Source organism: Cheilinus undulatus, linkage group 17, assembly GCF_018320785.1.
Source record: "Cheilinus undulatus linkage group 17, ASM1832078v1, whole genome shotgun sequence".
In the NCBI taxonomy this organism is placed as follows: domain Eukaryota; kingdom Metazoa; phylum Chordata; class Actinopteri; order Labriformes; family Labridae; genus Cheilinus; species Cheilinus undulatus.
This window is the reverse complement of record NC_054881.1, coordinates 28,908,763-28,927,233: the sequence shown is the minus strand read 5'-3', so window position 1 is coordinate 28,927,233 and position 18,471 is coordinate 28,908,763. Positions and strand designations below refer to the sequence as shown.

At 38.3% G+C, this 18,471-nt stretch overlaps 1 protein-coding gene across 1 annotated transcript in view; it reads left to right on the top strand.

The window, feature by feature from the left end:
* lpar1 (lysophosphatidic acid receptor 1) overlaps positions 1-10,469 on the top strand; it is a 56,703-nt gene extending 46,234 nt beyond the window's left edge. Inside the window, exon 3 of the mRNA XM_041810783.1 lies at positions 4,683-10,469. Within this exon, the coding sequence (XP_041666717.1) occupies positions 4,683-5,002 (320 nt within the window). The 3' untranslated portion in view covers positions 5,003-10,469. The remainder of the gene's footprint in view (positions 1-4,682) is intronic.
* The last annotated feature ends 8,002 nt before the right edge of the window (positions 10,470-18,471 follow it).

The window sequence follows — 18,471 nt, the reverse complement described above, 5'->3', positions numbered from 1 at the left end:
CCATATCAATATTTGACACAAGAAGCAACATTTTTCAATTGAAATGGATTTTGGTATATGACTGAATCAATGATTAGACACATAAATGAGCTTAAACAACAAAATCGTGTTTTTTCATCACTGAGTGTCAACATAAAGTGCAATATGAATAAGGAATATTATGATTGCATTGTTTGAAATTTTCTTTCTGCATGGCAGTTCATAATTTGGGTCAGACGACGCTATCTGTAGCACCGCTTCTAGCCTCTTATCTTCTACCACCGAGAGTGGTCGACAGTCCACTTCAATCCATTTTGCCAGTGAGTTTGTTAATTTGTCAGTCGTGGACTTACTCATTTTGGCTCTGAACTTAGTCATCTTGTTGAGTGTGGATTGGCGACACCTCCTGCTCAAACTAGGAACGTTGTCTGTGCTAGCTGCAGCATGTTTGGCATTGAGGTGGCAGCGGAGGCTAGAGGAGCTCCAGTGATAGGCAAATTCTTTCTTGCACAATTTGTACACACCTGTGCTTTTATCCAGGTGTCCATCCAGTAGTTTCTTAAAATTAAATTTTCCGCCCACCAAACCCAGCAACGACTTCTCATCAGTTTCCATGGTGTTTGTCGCGTTGTGTCCTGTACATCAGTATTACGGGTATACCGGGAACTTTTGCAATGAAAAATGTTCCGCGCTGTTTGGAGTGCAAAAATAAATTGTGATTAAATGCGTTAATTTTTTTTTTATCGTGTTATTTTTTTTCTGTAATTAATTCATCTTAATTAACGCGATAAATTCCCAGCCCTAATAAATATATATATATATATAAAATAAGTATTTTATACACTTATTTGTCACATTATGACAATTCGAAGATGAATCAACATGCAGCTTTTCCATAAACTTAGGACAAGGGAGATGGACAGGGACAGGTCAGACCACACAGAAAGCACAGAGATGGCTGCAGAGCCTCCTGACAGAGTCTGGGATGTCAGAGGTTGACTTTAGATTCTGACCTTTTTTGGGGGGCAGAACATGATTTCCGTCAGAATACTGTATGAGTAAGGGTGGTACCAGTAGTTTTATCTCGTAATTTCAACATGAGATCTATCTTTGAATATATTTTATTATTATAATATAATATAATATAATATAATATAATATAATATAATAGAGACTCAGAGAATTTTAGCAGTGATGAGACTAACAAAAAAAATCATTGGTTTATGTCATTTAAGTTTGATAAAACTGTTTTACTGTTGTAAAACTGACTAAACTCACATATATGTTGTTATTTATACCACTTATTTTTCCTTATAATTCCATCAGAAAATGTAAAAAACCACATCATAAATATGAAATATATCAATCAATTTAGACAGAAATAAGGCTCACAGTAAAAATAAAACTTATATAAAACCTAAAAGTTTAATAAAATTGCTATAATGTTATAAAATGACAAAAAATTGTTCCCATTGTAATTATTATTTTTTGTTAATTTAAATAAATCTGTGAAATTCCCACTGGGTCACTCTGTAATCTTTTATAAACTTGTGGCAACATCTTTCTACACTACAGAGTACTATATACATATATAATTTGAGTTATTTTTCAAGATAATACCTCTAGTATGGCTTGCTAAATAAACTGGCCATACACCACTAATGTCCACATATGTTTCCTCAATTCGTTTCCAGATCCACCACCTTATCTCGGTTAGTTAGGGTGTGGGGGGCATTTTTCTGGGACCAAAAGAGACCTAAAACTGCATTTTTCAAGATCTGGAAGAAACAGGACATTTGAGATGCTCCAGTCAGATGGTGTGGTGTCACTTTCTGTTCTCAGGTTGACTGAGCTCTACTGTTTGGCTGAGAAAAATCATTCTGGTTGTACTGAATTACAGAGATTAGAGGGGCAGTCGTGAAGAAACTCTACCAAAGTGACCATATCGTTCCTAACCCTCTTTTTTGCTGTCATTGTTACCTGTTTTTAATTGATAAATTTAAAGCCCAGTGCTGAGGGCAACATGGCTTTCAGTGGTATCAAAAGTCTGGGTTACGACAGACAACCATTCAATTGTCAAAATGCACATCAGAAACACAGGTTGTTACCATCATGGCAAAATTACCACATCACTACCTTCTGTGTATTTCCTGACTCTATCAAGACATGGATAGTGTTATAGTGGTTTCCAGATTTTCCAGGTCTCCATCAATCTTGTTTATTTAGTTTTCTTCCTTGATTTTCCATTTCTTCAGTCTCTTTTCCCTCCATGCCTTTTCACATACAGACAAGGCAAAAAATTCTCTTAGGCCTGCAAAAAGGCTGTTTGTTTCTCCCTAAACAAAAATTGTGTTTGACCCTCCGTAAACCTGGTTTGGCACTAAAGCTGCTCCATGTGGCTGCAGTAAATGGAGCCTTTTTAGAGCAGCGTAAAGGGGGAGTTTTTAGACGAATGGTGTAACACATGCAACCATGTACCCCTGCTTTCAGAGAGGAAATGAAAGAAACTAAGGGTTAACCTCTCAGGTCTTAACTTTACATAAAGACTGTTTTCTTCCTCATTCTGGGGAAAAATCAGAACCAACATCCTGTGAATGGTCTTACTTTCTTCTCAGGCTCAAAGATAAACAATGTGAAAGAGGCAGCAGATTTTGTAAAGGTGAAAGAAAATTGAAGCAATGTGATGGGGATTTTTGTATAATGTTGTGTTTTGCAATGATTTTGCCGTACTCTGACAAGAACACAAGACTAAATCTGTGTTGATGGTTAACTTCATGACTGTATTGTGTTAGCATGAAGTCTAACACAGGCAGAGACAGTGGTGGGAAAGACAGGAAATATGGTCATGTAACACAATCATAATGCTGGTCTGAAGAATCTTCTTGTTTTCCTGGCTGAAATTCTGAAATGCGTCTAAGTTCCTGTTCAGAGTAAGATATTTCACTGGGAGACAAATAGTTCAGATAGTTTCTCTGCTGGGCTTCGAACCGTTTAAGAAATTTATCTAGCTCTGGAGAGTCTGCCTGCATAGCTGGGAAGTGAGGTCAAACCTTCGCTGCAGCTGCTGCCTGCAAAACACTAACAGATAACAGGCCTGCCTGTCAATACTCACACTCTTTCTGTCCCCCGCTCTCTCTGGTTGCCCAATTTTTCATCAAGACTTTTTGTTGTACACTCTCAAGAGTGTAATGTTCTACAGCACTCTTAAAGTTGTGACCGAAAGCATCTGTTGATAGAATTAACAACACTTGAACTTGGCTTCATGAGTAATGAGTCAGTGCCCTCTCATATTGTGCTAATAATGATCCTTTAGTCAGAGAAAGGATGAGGGATCATACTAACTCAAATGAGGGGAAAAGGTTTTAGATATGATGATGGAATACCAGCAGTATGGTTACAAAGATATGTTTCACATTATCAGAGGGGAAGCCCTGACAAACACTGTTTGCACCCCCAGATGAGAAAACACTTGAATGGTGAGTTTTGGCAGGTAATGACAAAAAAAAGTATAAGTTCTGTTTGAAAGACTTTTGATAGAAAACAGTTAAAAACATTGATCTGATTGATTGGTGTAATTCTGGCTAGATAGCTCACTGGTTTACCTTACATATTGGGTTTCCGCCATTAAAATGTATCGCTTTCCACCAACAAAATGTGTCAGATGCATGATCAATTTCTGCAGCTGGAGATTTTAGCTTTTTTCTTTTCAAAGGAAGATACTCCCCTCAGCAATCTTTGATGAAACTATCACAAAAAAGTGTAATAATTTGCAAGCCTTTTCCTCTGATTTGTTGATAAAAGTGGCTGGCTCATTCATAAATTCACTCAGTTCTGATTGGGGTTTATCAACAGTGAGCAGTTGACGTATTTAGGAAGTCACAACTAACTTAAGATAGCGAATCGGATTAGAGATGATTCAGTTCTCTATCAGATGCAGAATTATGTTATTTCATGTTTACACGTTTCTCAAAGAGTTGATGCTCTAAAGTCACTTCAGTTACTCTCTACTAGCTGTCATCATTGTCTATAAATAAAAGAGTCTATGTGGATTGGTCAGGCTTTCACGTCTGCAATTTTAATCCTCATATCAGACCAAATAACTTTCTTCCACTTGACCTTGGAGTCTCCTACATGCTTTCTGGCTAACTATAGATGAGATTTATTCAGAGTTTTCTTCAACAATGGCCTTCTCTTTGCCACTCTCCTATAAAGCTTTGACTGGTTAAGAACGCAGTCAATAGTTGTTTTATGCAGAGTCTCTACCATCTCATCTGCTGTCTGATCTAGGCATGACTGATTCATAAAATCAATAAAAGAATAAAACATCCAAGGGGTATATAATTTTTATAGGCACTGTATATTTGGTCAGAAAGTAAAACTGTTGGCAAGGAAAAATATTTACTGCATTTTCCTTCTACCCAGCCCCTTAAAGAAAAAAAGGAAGCAATAAGTAAAAGTGGGTCTGAATACTGATAAATAAAAGTATCTCATGCACAAAGAACAACCTAATAACAAAATAAAGGTGGCAAGACATTAAAAACATTCTCAACAATTTAAGTCAACATCCCTATTGCACTATTTAAAATATTACTGTTGATTCCGTATTTTAAGAAGAAAAATTCTCATCATGTGTTCTTGCAAAAGATTTGGAAATTTCCCAGTGCCACCTTTAAATTTTCCCTCCCTGGTTTATATCTTCTCAGGTGCCTTCATCATCTGCTGGACCCCAGGCCTGGTCATCCTCCTCCTTGATGTCTTCTGTGCCAGCTGCAACGTCCTCACCTATGAAAAGTTCTTCCTGCTTCTCGCTGAATTCAACTCAGCCATGAACCCCATCATCTACTCCTACAGAGACAAGGAGATGAGCGCCACGTTCAGGCAGATCCTGTGCTGTCAGAGGCAGGAGAACGTCAACGGGACAGCAGCAGAGGGATCTGACAGGTCGGCGTCGTCCATCAACCACACGGTGCTGAGCGGTGGGATGCACCACCATCACCACAACAATGAACACTCAGTGGTATAAAGGAGGGCTGGAGAACCTGCAGATCTACAGTTTAAAGGGTCAATATTTTTGGGAGATTGAGACTGAAAGAAGGTTATTGGCGTTAGGGGAGTGACTGTGAACATGGTATGAACAGTGGACAGAAAGGGGTTAATTCAAGAATGAAGAATAAGTATGTGGAGTAGAGATGAGTGACATCACAGTAAAGGAGAAGATGGCAACTAAAATGAAGCAGACAATACTTTTGCTGTTGGGAGGGAGAACAGAAGATGAGTCTGATCTTTGAGGACACTGATGGGCTGTTAGTATTTTATGTTTAGTTGTTTATTATTTTCTATTTGTTTGAAACGTTGATGTTTATGAACTATTTAAAGATATCTGTGAAATGAAGGTAATGCCAGTAAGACCCATCCTTTCTTCTCAGCCTTATTGTACTTTCAACCCCCGGATAACCAGTTCTATGTATTTCCATGAATTCATGATGTAAGACAAAATGACACTTCGTTTAGGGTTTCCTGCGTTTAGGATTTGTTTGCATTGATTGCCACATTTTATGTCCAATTTAACCCAGATTTAGAACTTTGTTCTGTCGTTTGTTTTTTTTTTTTTCTTTTTGTAAGACTTTAAATGTGGGTTAAATCAGATCAACACATGCCACTCCGAGCTTCTAACTTCAAATCAGCAGCATCCTGTAGTTTCACTAATCAAATGACCTTGCTGACTATCCAGACTGTGCTTATTCTTGCATTGGGTTTATACTGTATTTTTGCTTGGGTTTTCTATCTACTATCTGTTATTTTTTAGTAACCAGAGGCACTATTTATATTTCACAAGCATCATTCACCTCTTTATTACAATACAAACTTAAATTCTTGGGATGTTTAGACTGATATTTTTTCCTTGACTAAAAAGATTTTATGAATGCATCCCACATATATTCCTTTCATTCAAATTAAACGTGTAAGGCCCAGGAACAGCATAAATCCTGAGTTGTTTATTCTCTCTCAGGAATCTGAGACAAGATGTTCCAGGGATCTTACAAAAAAGGGGGAGGATGATGTTTGCAGTTTCAGCGCAGACTCTTATAGACAAGATGAAGGTCATATGTGGGATGCAGTAAAAGAGCTCTGATTATGATGTGAAACGAGCTGAGCCGGTCTTTTCTGATGGTGTCTGAGGCCATGAAAAAGCCTGAGGAAGAGATAGAGGGTTTTTTTGTGTGAAACCTGCCCCCTGATTGCACCAGTAGAATGTCTAGAGCGGAAAATAAATATGAATTTTGTCAAAATTACAATTTTGAAAAAATAAACCTGACAATTAGTACACTACAAGAGGTGACATGTTGGGGTTTTTTAGGTGTTAAATGAAGGTGAAATGAACGATTGTGAATGTCTGCCTCAGTTTATAGTTTACAGCTACAGTTCAGCAAACCGTAGTCATGGTAACCAGCTTTTGTGAAACTGGACACCCTGATTTGGGGATGTTAAATTGAGACCAGATTATTAATGGGAAGATTCAAAGAAAGTTTGGAATGATGTTTTTTTAACATCATCTAACATTTTCTAACTTGTCTTTTTTTGTAATAAAACAAACAGCCAAACAAGCCTGCACTGAGGCCAAACAAACATTCCTACATGAATATCTGAACTTAATTTTAGTCCAATAATTAATTCAGTCTAATAAATTAATCAGTTTTCCAGTTACAGTTGAGAAGTGGTGCATAATAATGTCAGAGTTCACCAACACCAAAGAATGGCTTAGATTAACTTCACCAGTAAATCTACTAATTATGTTGCATTCCACCGACTCTTTACAAAATTCCACTGGTCCAAAGCTGGTGTTACGTATCACTACAGTACTTATCCCACAATCTGTTCCCCTAGCTACTGAATCCATCTCAGCCTGTAAGACCTGGTTTAAGTTTGGGCTCTTATGTATAATAAGAAAAACTGCCCAAATTGTCAACAAACAAGGCACTAACTCGCAGTTTATTACAAATAAACAGTATTTGCTTTCAACTAGAAGTTGCATGATATGCACACTTTTATCTTTGTGACAGTGTTAATGGTGATATGAAGTAACAGAGTAATCATCAGAAGTAAACTGTGTTTTGTTTGTGTCAGTATATTTGTAAAAGTATTCACATTCTCATTCGAGCATGACATGACCGATTAGAAATCCATCAACAGTATTTCTCCACTTGTGACCCATGGGGGATATTCCTCATTTGCACTGCTGCTGTACATAAAACTCTAGTGTGGCTCATTTTGTTTAAGTAGTTGACAGCTAAACTATGAAAATATTTGCCATTTTCGTGAGCAAGCAGCCATTTTGGACCTTTTGTCATACATATATTATGTCTTCCCAGTAACAACCTGTGCCATCGTCTATAAAGGATCATTGAAAAGCTGCAAAGCTGGACTGGTCTTCACTTAAGGTTAAAGCCATGCAGTAAAGTTTGAAATCCTAACTCTGGAAATGTAGTTTAAAGGGACATTTCAGCATCATCAAAGATGAAGAAGACATAAATCTGAAAACCTCATGGGGGCAAATGAAGTTTTAAAGATAAAATACAGCTAAAATATATCTTGAACCACATTGTTAAATTTGTTCAAACCATGTATTCAAAGATGTTATGACAATAAAAACATTACAATTTATCATCAGAAAAGAAGAGTAAAAGTACCATTGCTTTCATGGTGTTTTCTTTATTAATAAAAAGAAAGAAAACGGAGAAGGGAGGTACAGTTTGCACTGTTGACAGTGTGATACTATTTCCAAAGTGCACTATCTTATTTCTGCAATTCACTTGAGATTCCTCACCAGCTGAAATTCAGCATGGTGATGGAATGACGTGCATTGTTAAGAGCTGCCAGCTGAACGTTTTGTCCTTATGTGAATCAAAACAACTTTTGGCCAAAACCATTGACAAAGCTTCCAATAGCTGACAGAAAAGAGGGAACCACTGCCAAAAAAATTAGCTCAAGATTTAGGATATTTATCAGCAACTTGAATAGCAGAAAACATGAAGTAAGCTGACATTTTTGCATGTCAAAGTTACCTCAACTTCTGCCCTGCTAGTGAGACCACGTGTACTTTTTTGTAGTGGGGAGTGTTTTTTACTCACTTGTAATCTAGAGTGTCCCTTTTTTTTGTTATTTTTGTTTTGTGCCTACATCTTCTAAATATGCCTCCAAAACTAGACAACGAAAAATGAGACAAAAAATCCAAGGATGCAAGTTTTGCTTCAGAGTTTGAACTCTATCTGCTGTTTACATTTTACAAGAGGCCTCACAAGAGCACTGATGGAAGCAGTGGAACTTTGACCAAACTTTTCAAATCTATGGCTCTCTATCCAGCCCTCCATATATGACATTCACTGTATCTGTGTTTTTTCTAACAAAGTACTTATTCAGGTATTACAGCAAACCAACTAAACTTTTGGTCTTTGTATGTCTCTGTTTACCAGTGTGTCACACCTAGTACACTATTGTAAGTATAAGTGTACAGTACATATGTATATAAAATATATAATTCAAAGTTAATCACCAAAGGGAAAGTGTTTGTAAATTTAACTGTTATACTCTGTCCCGATGTACTGTAGGATTTTGTTTATGGTCTGTATGTCGTTAGCTCTTTTTAGTGTGGCCCTAATTAACAAACTGTGTGTGGACATTATAACAGTACATTTCATGATTGTGACCTTGAACTATGTGTGCAGTGCCTTGCAGTGTTCCTCTTGAAAGAGTAACTTTACACCACACTGAAAAGCAAATATTTAACTTCATAACCTGTTAATACTTTAAAATTAAGATCAAGCAAATTTTGCTCAGTATTAATGAAACATTAACATCAAAACCTGTTGGAAGTCTGATGGCCTGCCTTTAGGTTGTTTGTGTTTTTCTCATTATTAGAAAGATTATTTACACAGCTGCTGTGTTTAAGTAGGCTATTACTCATGCCATATGGCACCTAAAAGTTACAATTCTTGTGATTCTAACTACTACAAGATTCAACCAACACAGCAGCCAAGTGTTGATCCATCAGACAACAACAAACAATGATTTGTGGATTCATTTAATTTTTACTAGCTGTAGTCCTACTGCACTTTTCTAATCCAAAATTACAAGATCTAAAGATTGCACCAAAACTACAAACAATAATTCTTTACCACCTACAACCGACTTCCAGTCAGGTGAAGTCATAAGCTTAACCCCTTATCCCCCCATTCAATCACCAGTCACCATCATAATTAGCATGCGAGCCTGCCGCTTTCCTAGACAACCATGCTAGCTTGCTTGCTAGTGTCTATATTAGACACAAGGTTGTTAATATTAGCTACCTTTAGTCAAACCTGAATAACGTCATAGATTTAAATAGAAAAGCAAACAAAATCAACTCAGTTAAATCTCCCGAGAAAATTAAGAGAAGCTTACTTATTTGGTAGGCATCTAGATGCTTTCCAGGATGCTTAGTAAGTTATTATATAGAGCCTAGCTGATTTCAAGGCAGCTAAAAACAGGGTAGGGGCATGTTAATGTCTCCCAGGCTCCTTAGACTGGCTACCTGCCAGGCAGCCCATTGGTTAAAGAGAACTGCAAGGCAGCTAGGCATAATTTTGCCTTCCAGACTGCCTATATGTACTAGCATAAGTTAGATAATATTAACATACTTACCTATGCCTAATATAGAAGACAGCAAGCAAGCTAGCGAGTTTGCTCGCTTGCTCGCCTGATACAATGGTGACTGGTGTTTGAATGATAGGCTAGTCTCGTGACTTCCTCTGATTGGAAGGCAGTTGGAGAGCAGGACGTGCCTTCCAGGCAAAGCTGAGGGCCCAAAACACCACCAAGCTACTTCACCTCAGCAACACTGATGGGTGTGGTCAGAAGTACAACCACTCCCTGCTGATGTCATGGTGTACACCTCTTTACCACTGCAGGTGTGAAGTTAAACCAGTAGAGGCCTAAGACAAGGTTTTCAGCTGGTATTCAGTTACTCTTTTAGTTTGTGTGTTGCTAACACTGTTATTTAACCAGATTATTGTCAGTATAAGAGTGAAATTTTACTGTTATGAAAGGTTTTCAAGAGAATTATTTTTAGTCTCATTATCAAGATACTTATCACAGCTACCAAAAATGTTATACTAGGACATGAATTAAAATTATGTATGATAATGTTATTTCATGGTTCAACATGAAGACAATTTGATAACAGAAACAATAATAACAGGAATGTTAGATTTTTAACACAAAAATAGCCCAGAGAGTAAAAAAAAAGACAGATGACACAACATGATATGAAGTGTTTCAGGACATTTTTGCAATGCTTTATATGAAACTGAAAAACATACAAATTGTTCTTTTTTAAAGAGGAATCTGTGACAAAGACAAAAACGGTATTGTCTTCTCTGTAAGGGCCAAAATAAATAAATTCAAGAGTCATAAAGTTGATATACAAACAAAAATAAAATACAAGAAAAATCTGATTTGTTGTGTTGGTTCATTTTTCATGCAACTTTCACAAAGCTGGGTCACAAACAGACACAGACTGATTGTTTGCTGGGGTTGATTTACTGTAACTGAGTAGCTTTTTGTGATTACACTTGTTTGAGTACATTTTGGAATCAGTTATTTTACTTCTACCTAAGTAATTTAGCCAGACTAACTGTACTTTTACTTGAGTACACTCCTCTACTTTTACACTTCTGTTTACTACACCTTGCCACAGATTTTCAAGAATTACTGAACGCTCTGCCATTCTGTGAAATATTTCACACTTTCAAAAGTGTAGTTTAACTATATGTGGTGTCTTTTAAAGTGTAAAATATAGCTCTATATGAGTTTAACTAATGCTGTCAACTTTGCTGTGTATTTAGCTCTGTTATAGAGCTGTGATTTACCAAAACAACCTGGTTGGAGATCTACTCTTTTGTTATTGCCAATAAAGGAAGATCAAACCTTACTGTACATCTCCTCAGTAGTTACTCAGTACTTAAAGTAAACTTTAAAAAGTTTTTACTTTAACGAGTGTTGATTTATAGAACAGTACTTTTACATAAGTAGATTTTAACCAGAGTATCTTTACTTCAACTTGAGTGTTGTGTACTTTTTCCACCTCTGGTTGTTTGTCTTAGGATGTGCAGGAATTTAATGGTAGACCAAATCATCTACAGATCTTCACACTTTTCACACAGTTAAACAAAGCCTTGATGGTAGCAGCTCTCTGGTTGTAAGCACACGTTCATATAAGTCTACAAGTTGAAGCCCTCACTTTCCACTTTGTGGTTTAAGTAGATGTGCAGAATAAGAGGTGTGAAAATGCTTGGTATATTAATAGTTAATTTTTTTCATGATGTCTTCTCCCAGACAGGAAGCAGTTATTGAAACTCTATTGAACCAATGTTATTTTTTCAACATTAAGTCATTGAATCAACATTGAAATATGATGTTGATTCTACATCATGTTGCACCATTTTTTAATATTGAAACAACATTGAAATTCTGAACATAGAACAACAGAATTTCAATGGTATTTCAATTATCAGGAATATTGAAACAATGTTGCCAAGACAGCAAGCAGTTATTGAAACTCTATTGAACCAACGTTATTTTTTCAACATTAAGTCATTGAATCAACATTGAAATATGATGTTGATTCTACATCATGTTGCACCATTTTTTAATATTGAAACAACATTGAAATTCTGAACATAGAACAACAGAATTTCAATGGTATTTCAATTATCAGGAATATTGAAACAACGTGGACATTTCTACTCAACTATAAATCAAGGTGTTTTCAATTCAATTTCAACTGTAATAAGCTGAATATCCAGGCCTAAAAACCCTGCTTTATCTAAAGCCATGGTGTGAAAAAGTGATGAAAACCTTTTAGGGTTGGCAAAAAAAATGACCACACCTGATGACTTTAAAGTACATATAAACAAATTTTTATTAGAATATAACAGCATTTGATAACACATTTACATTTACATTTACATTTACATTTAATAACACATTTACATTTAATAACACATTTACATTTACATTTAATAACACATTTACATTTACATCTAATAACACATTTACCAGTGCAGGCGTCCAGCTCCCCCTGCCCTGTCCGGTGCATAGCGGAGCCACTTCTGAACTGCCTGGGAAAACATGAATTGGGTCACCATCGCGGGCCCTCCCTGCAGTACAAGAGCATCTAAATAGAAAATACAAACAAAGTGCAAAGTTACGCTTAGTTTATACTTCCGTGAATCAAATTTCTTTTAAAAAAGGAGGGGGCAGGAGCAGGAAACCTAGAGTGAAAATGTGACTTGTTGCAGGAAAAAAGGGACATTTTGTGCATTTTTCCCTTTTTGCTGCTAAAATTGTAGAAAATAAGAGGTCAGTACAAGTGCTTTGGTTGTAAAAATAATATATATATATATATATATATATATATATATATATATATATATATAACACAACAAACTAATTAGATTACACTATTTACAACTGATTTTACATCTGCATGCAATCTACAGTCCGTGTGTACTGTGCCAGTCATTGTAACAGTCCTTTTAGGCCACAAAACACAGTGGGATGTATATGGCGCATTTACGTCATGTAATCTAATCCATGCCCCTACATGTGATACATCGTAGGAAAGGTCAGTCTATTGGCTAAACGACTAGTCAGTCAAAAAGGAGCTGGTTCACATTGGCTGAAAGTTTGGAGGGCAGGAGTCCGGGCTGGTCTTTTCTGAACTGCGGTCGCTGGTTGGACATTAGAGCCTGTGGTTTGGATATACAAATTCCGATTGGCTCAAATGAGGTGTCAATCAAACGGTCAGACCCCAGCGGCCATTTTGAGGAGAGATGTAAACAATCGGGGGGAGGAATATGCAGATATAACGAAAAAGGAGGAGGAAATTTACAGAGTGGATGTCTTTTTGTAAATGCAACTATACTTAGTCATGATTTATGGCCTTTTCTTATGAGTTTTGGACAAGATGCTGAGTGTCATTGGATTTATGGATATCTTAGGAAGATTTTGAGACTATTTTTGTGGGAATATTCTGATGCAGTGGAACAGGACAGGGCTTCAAAGGTGAGTAATTCCATTTATTTTACTCCGTCTTTTTTGCTGCAGGTCTGACGGACTGTGTTTGCTGTTATGGTTGTATCTGAGATTGGGTTATATGGCTGAAAACATGAGATTCTTAGCTTTCAAACAGAGGATCACACTTGTGATATGCTACTGCTGTCACTGCTTCTCTGTAAAGATGGTGTTATGCAAATTATGTCGTCAACGGCCCGAATACGGGCCGGTGGACGTTAACTGTAGAAACACTTGCCATTACGCTCGCTGTGCCAGCGGTTTTTGCTACTGCATTCAAAAAGGCAGAACGTAGAGTGGTTAGCTGGAACGTCTAGACAAGACCGTACAATGCTGGGCAAAAGGAGATTTTTACTTTCCAAAAACAGATGAGCGGTGAGTAACGGAGATTTTTCTTTTTCTCAAGGCAGCGCCGCCTGCTTGTTATAACTGTTGTTATCTGTTCATCATTATTTGATGTGTGTGAACGCGAGAGTTAGCGCTGCTCATTTGCAATAGGCTACTAGAGCAGGGTTAGCTAACCGGCACGGACCCTCTACAAACTACACAGATTTTTTTGGTTGGTTTCAGATTTTATTTTGAAACGGAACGTCCAAAGAATAAAGGATTCACGGATGTGTTACCACCTTGGCCTTTGCATATCATCAAGCAAGAATACCAGATTTTTGAACAATAGATAACAGATTGTGTGCTTACCTGGGTACTTCGCTTGAGGATGAGAGATGAGAGATTGAGGATGAGTCCGCCTCAAGATGATCTCCCGGTCAACCATACATCATCTAATTTTCAATCATATTTCCCGGGCAACTTGCAGTTTCCCGGTCAACTATAAATCGATGGCTTTTCAATAACATGCAGTTTCGCTGTCAATCATTTTTCAACTATTTTTCAACATTGGTGTCATCGCCAGGTCAACCAGAAATAGATGCTTAATCAACCACAATAGCCGATCATAAATCAATGTTGTTCCAATGTTATAGTCATCAACATCAGGTACCATCAACAATTCAATGATGATTCAATGTTTATTTATCATTGAGAAATCGATATCAACCATTCTGACAGTTCAGATGAAATATCAACATTTATTCAATGTCGTCTTGCTGTCTGGGCTGTCACTTACTGAGGTGTTTTATATGTTGCTATAAGCACTGACTAACAGGAAGTGGTTAGTGTAAGCATGACTACGAAAATCAACCGCACTGCTCAAAACATAAAGGGAACACATGATCATCACAGGTGTTACTCCAAGTCAGTCACACTTCTGGGATATCAACCTGTCCAGTTAGGAAGCAACACTGATTGTGAATCAACCTCATCTGCTGTTGTGCAAATGGGACAGACAACAGGTGGAGAGGAGAGGCAATTAGCAAGACAACCCCTATAAAGGAATGGTTTTGCAGGTGGTGGCGACAGACCATTTCTCTCTCCTCATCCTTTCTGGCTAATTTTTGGTTACTTTTGTATTTTCCAGTGCCCTCACCACTAGTGGTAGCATGAGGCGGTATCTGCAACCAATGGAAGTTGCTCAGGTAGTGCAGCTCATCCAGGATGAGCAGCTCATCCATACGTGCCGTAGCAAGAAAGTTTGCTGTGTCTCCCAGCACACTGTCAGGAGCATGGAGGAGATACAAGGAGACAGGCCAGTACACCAGGAGATGTGGAGGGGGCAGTAGGAGGGCAACAACCAAGCCGTAGGACCACTGTCTGCTCCTTTGTGCAAGAAGGAACAGGAGGAGCACTGCTAGAGCCTTATAAAATGATGTCCAGGAGGCTACTAAAGTGCATGTTTCTGCTCAAACTGTCAGACACAGACTCCATGAGGGTGGTATGAGGGCCCGATGTCCACAAGTGGGGCCTGTGCTCACAGCCCAGCACCATGCAGCCTGATTGGCATTTACCAGAGAACATTAGAATTGCCAGATTTGCCATTGGCACCCTGAGCTCTTCACAGATGAGAGCAGATTCACACTGAGCACATGTGACAGACGTGAGATTCTGGAGACGCCATGGAGAATGTTCTGCTGCCTGTAACATCCTCCAGTATGACTGGTTTGGTGGTGGGTCAGTGATGATCTTGGGAGGCATCCTCGGAGGGCCCATTGTCAGACCATATGCTGGTTCAGTGGGCCCTGGGTTCCATCTGATGCATGACAATGCCCCATGTGGCTGGGGTGTGTCAGCAGTTCCTTCATGACCAAGGCACTGATGCTATGGACTGGGCTGCCCATTCTCCAGACTCGAATCCAAGCGAGCACCTCTGGGAGATCGTGTCTTGTTCCATCCACCGTTGCCACGTCGCACCACAGACTGTCAAGGAGCTAACTGATGCCCTGATCCAGATCTGGGAGGAGATCCCTCAGGATACCATCCGTCGTCTCATCAGGAGCATGCCCAGATGCTGTAAGGAGTGCATACAGGCATGTGGAGGTCATACACACTACTGAGCTTCATTTTGAGTTGTTCTAAGGAATTTCATAGAAGTTGGATAAGCCTGTAATCTGATTTTTCTACTGTTATTTTGAGCATGATTCTGAATCCAGTCCTCCATGGGTTAATGGTTTTGGTTTCCATTGATGGTTCTCATGTTATTTTGTTCTCAATGCATTCCACTATGTAATGTATAAAGATTTTCAATTGGAATATTTCATTCATCAAGGTCTGGGATGTGTTATTTAAGTGTTCCCTTTATTTTATTGAGCAGTGTAGTTTTTTTTGTTTGTTTGTTTGTTTTTTTATGTTTCACTTGTGGTTTAACTCGATCATGAATTATGTTGTGTATGACAAAGTTTGGGAAAGAATGAATACCAAATACACTTTGGCTGCATTGTCCCCATAACCAAACGTAGACCATAAAGAGAGCTAGACTTATTTGTGAGGGGAAAAAAGTCAGAAATTAATCCCTTACAGTTGCAGAATGTGCACAGTGACATTACATGGACCATGAAAAAGTACTTCACTGTTCAAGTGAGGAATGTGTGCATGTTTAATGCTACTGTAAAGACGTCTGGCCACTTTGTGTCGTGTGTAACATGAATTAAGCTGCAATCCTAGCAACAGCAGCCAAATGTTTTTATAGGAAAGAATGTTCTCTCTCCCTCTCTCTGTGTGTGTATGTGTTTATTGTTCCACAGCTTTGGAGTGTTAGCCTCTAGTTGACTGATATATGTCTCCGTACTTCCTGTTGCTCCCTGAATGGGCCAATCAGAGCAAGTTCAGCCACACAGGAAGTTCCTGTGTGCTGTCGCTGAGTGAGGGGGATGTTATAGCTTCATCACAGCGTCAATTCATACACTCGGTGGTTCCAAGCCATTTGTCTGCTGACATGCTTTACTGATGAATATGCCTCCTCTGTCTAAATATCCATTCCATGTAAGGTAGAGTTTTGAAGCTCACAACGTAAATGGACATTGTATTTTTTAGCAGTACATGTTAACGTCAACAACACATTTTTAGCAGGTTTAATGCCAAGATATCAGGGGATTGCTGACCTTAAGCAAAGGTGACTCAGGGGTGGTTGTTTCCCATCCGGAAGGGTAACGGCTCGATCCCAGCTGCTTAAATCCACACAGCAAAAACTGCGTCCAGTGATGTGTCAATCCATAAAAAGGTTATACAGTAATACAAGGGATTCTGCCATCAGTATAAGAATGTTTGTGAATAGGTGAATATGTGCTGAAGTGCTTTAAAATACTGTCACTTTGCCTTTCTAACGGAGTCTTATAATCTGCAAACATGATTGAAACCCAGGGAAATTATCATGACATAAAAGGAAGTGGTTGTTCATCCAAGTATAAATCTCCGGTGTCCAAAACATTGAAAGTCAGTACTGCAAGCTGGCAGGAAGGTTAGAGAGTCCATTCAGATAAACCTTTTGTTTGAAAAAGGGACAATCAGCTAATTCACTGTGAGAGTGTCACTTCCCAGTATCTGCAGGAGGCTTTGTGTTACATTTTAACCAAAACATTCAAAAGAAAGAGGACTTTGAGAGATGGAGGGAGGCCTGACTGCAACCAGATAAGAAAGGAAACAGTGGTGATGGAGATTAAGGAAAGAGAGGGAAAATTAAGGTGGAAACAAAATGACTCATATGGCTTGAAAGCAATGGCCATGCCAAGGAGCTCCACCCACCACCTGTCTAGCAAGAGCATAGGACTCTTTACTGTGAAATGATTTTTTAGAATTAATTTAGGTTAGATTAATTGAACTCTTTGAAATGTGAAAAAGAGCAACAGGAGTTTTTTTTCTAGAAAAACAATTGTTGGAAACAATGTTATTAACTTTTCATTCTGCAAGGTACTGATACGAGTATTATGCAAGTATTAGAATGATGACAAAACCTGGGAACTTAATGATAACTGTGTTCTTCTGAAATTAAAACACACAAGAGGATCAAGAGTTCTTCTAATTGGAAAACTTGGTAGGCATACGAAGTTCCACATGAGACAGTGACTGAGGCATTTAACAAGCAAGAGACAAAAAAGTAAGGATGAAAAGACGTAATTAGTAAGTATGGGGCAGACCGAGACATAAGTAGGAGGTGGACAGAGAAGACCACAGAGGGAGTGGGAGTGGGACTGTCTGATCCACAGTTAGAATCAAGAAGAGGAGAGATGACCACTGCAGGCCAAACTCTGTGCTGCCTACTTTAAACAGTTTATGTCGGACATCCTCAAAAAAAACCACACGTACAAGAAGACATCCTCACACACACACAGCTGGAAGCAAACACAGACACATTAACAAGCTGATGAAAAAAACATTCAAATAACAATTATCTGCACTGGCAGTGTTCTTTGACAAACAGAGAAATTCAATACAAAAAATGAAATGATGCACATAATCCTGTATGACAAACCAGTTTTTTTACAGCAATTCATCTCTTTGATCCCTCTTGTGGAGAGTTCTTACACTGCAGCATCCACATGGTAAAGCACTGTACTTTTCTCCTGTGGGTGTGGTGGGGGCTGTTCGATGAGGCTCATGATTAAACAAACAGAAAGGGGTCTTCAAAGCAGAGCCAGGGTTAGGCTCAGACAAAAAGAAATAGCCTTGTTTTGTTGCTATTTGTGACTTCACAGAAGCAAAAACCCTTAATTTTTCCTTATTTCAATGACTTAATAAATGAAGTGATCAACTCTGTCTTTGTTCATGCTTCAGTCCCACTGTTTGTAAAAAGAACTGGGGAGGCTGTAGGGCATGTGTCATTTGCTGTGGGTATGCCTGTGGATGTTATATTTTTTTTTTTACTGCTGTTCTCTTTCCATGAAGCCACACGACACAGAGTGGTGATGTGAGCTGTGACTCACGTTTGTTTCTTTAAGGTGCAAGAAATCACTTGTTCTGAATATTACAGGACTGATGTTCCCAAGACACAAGCAG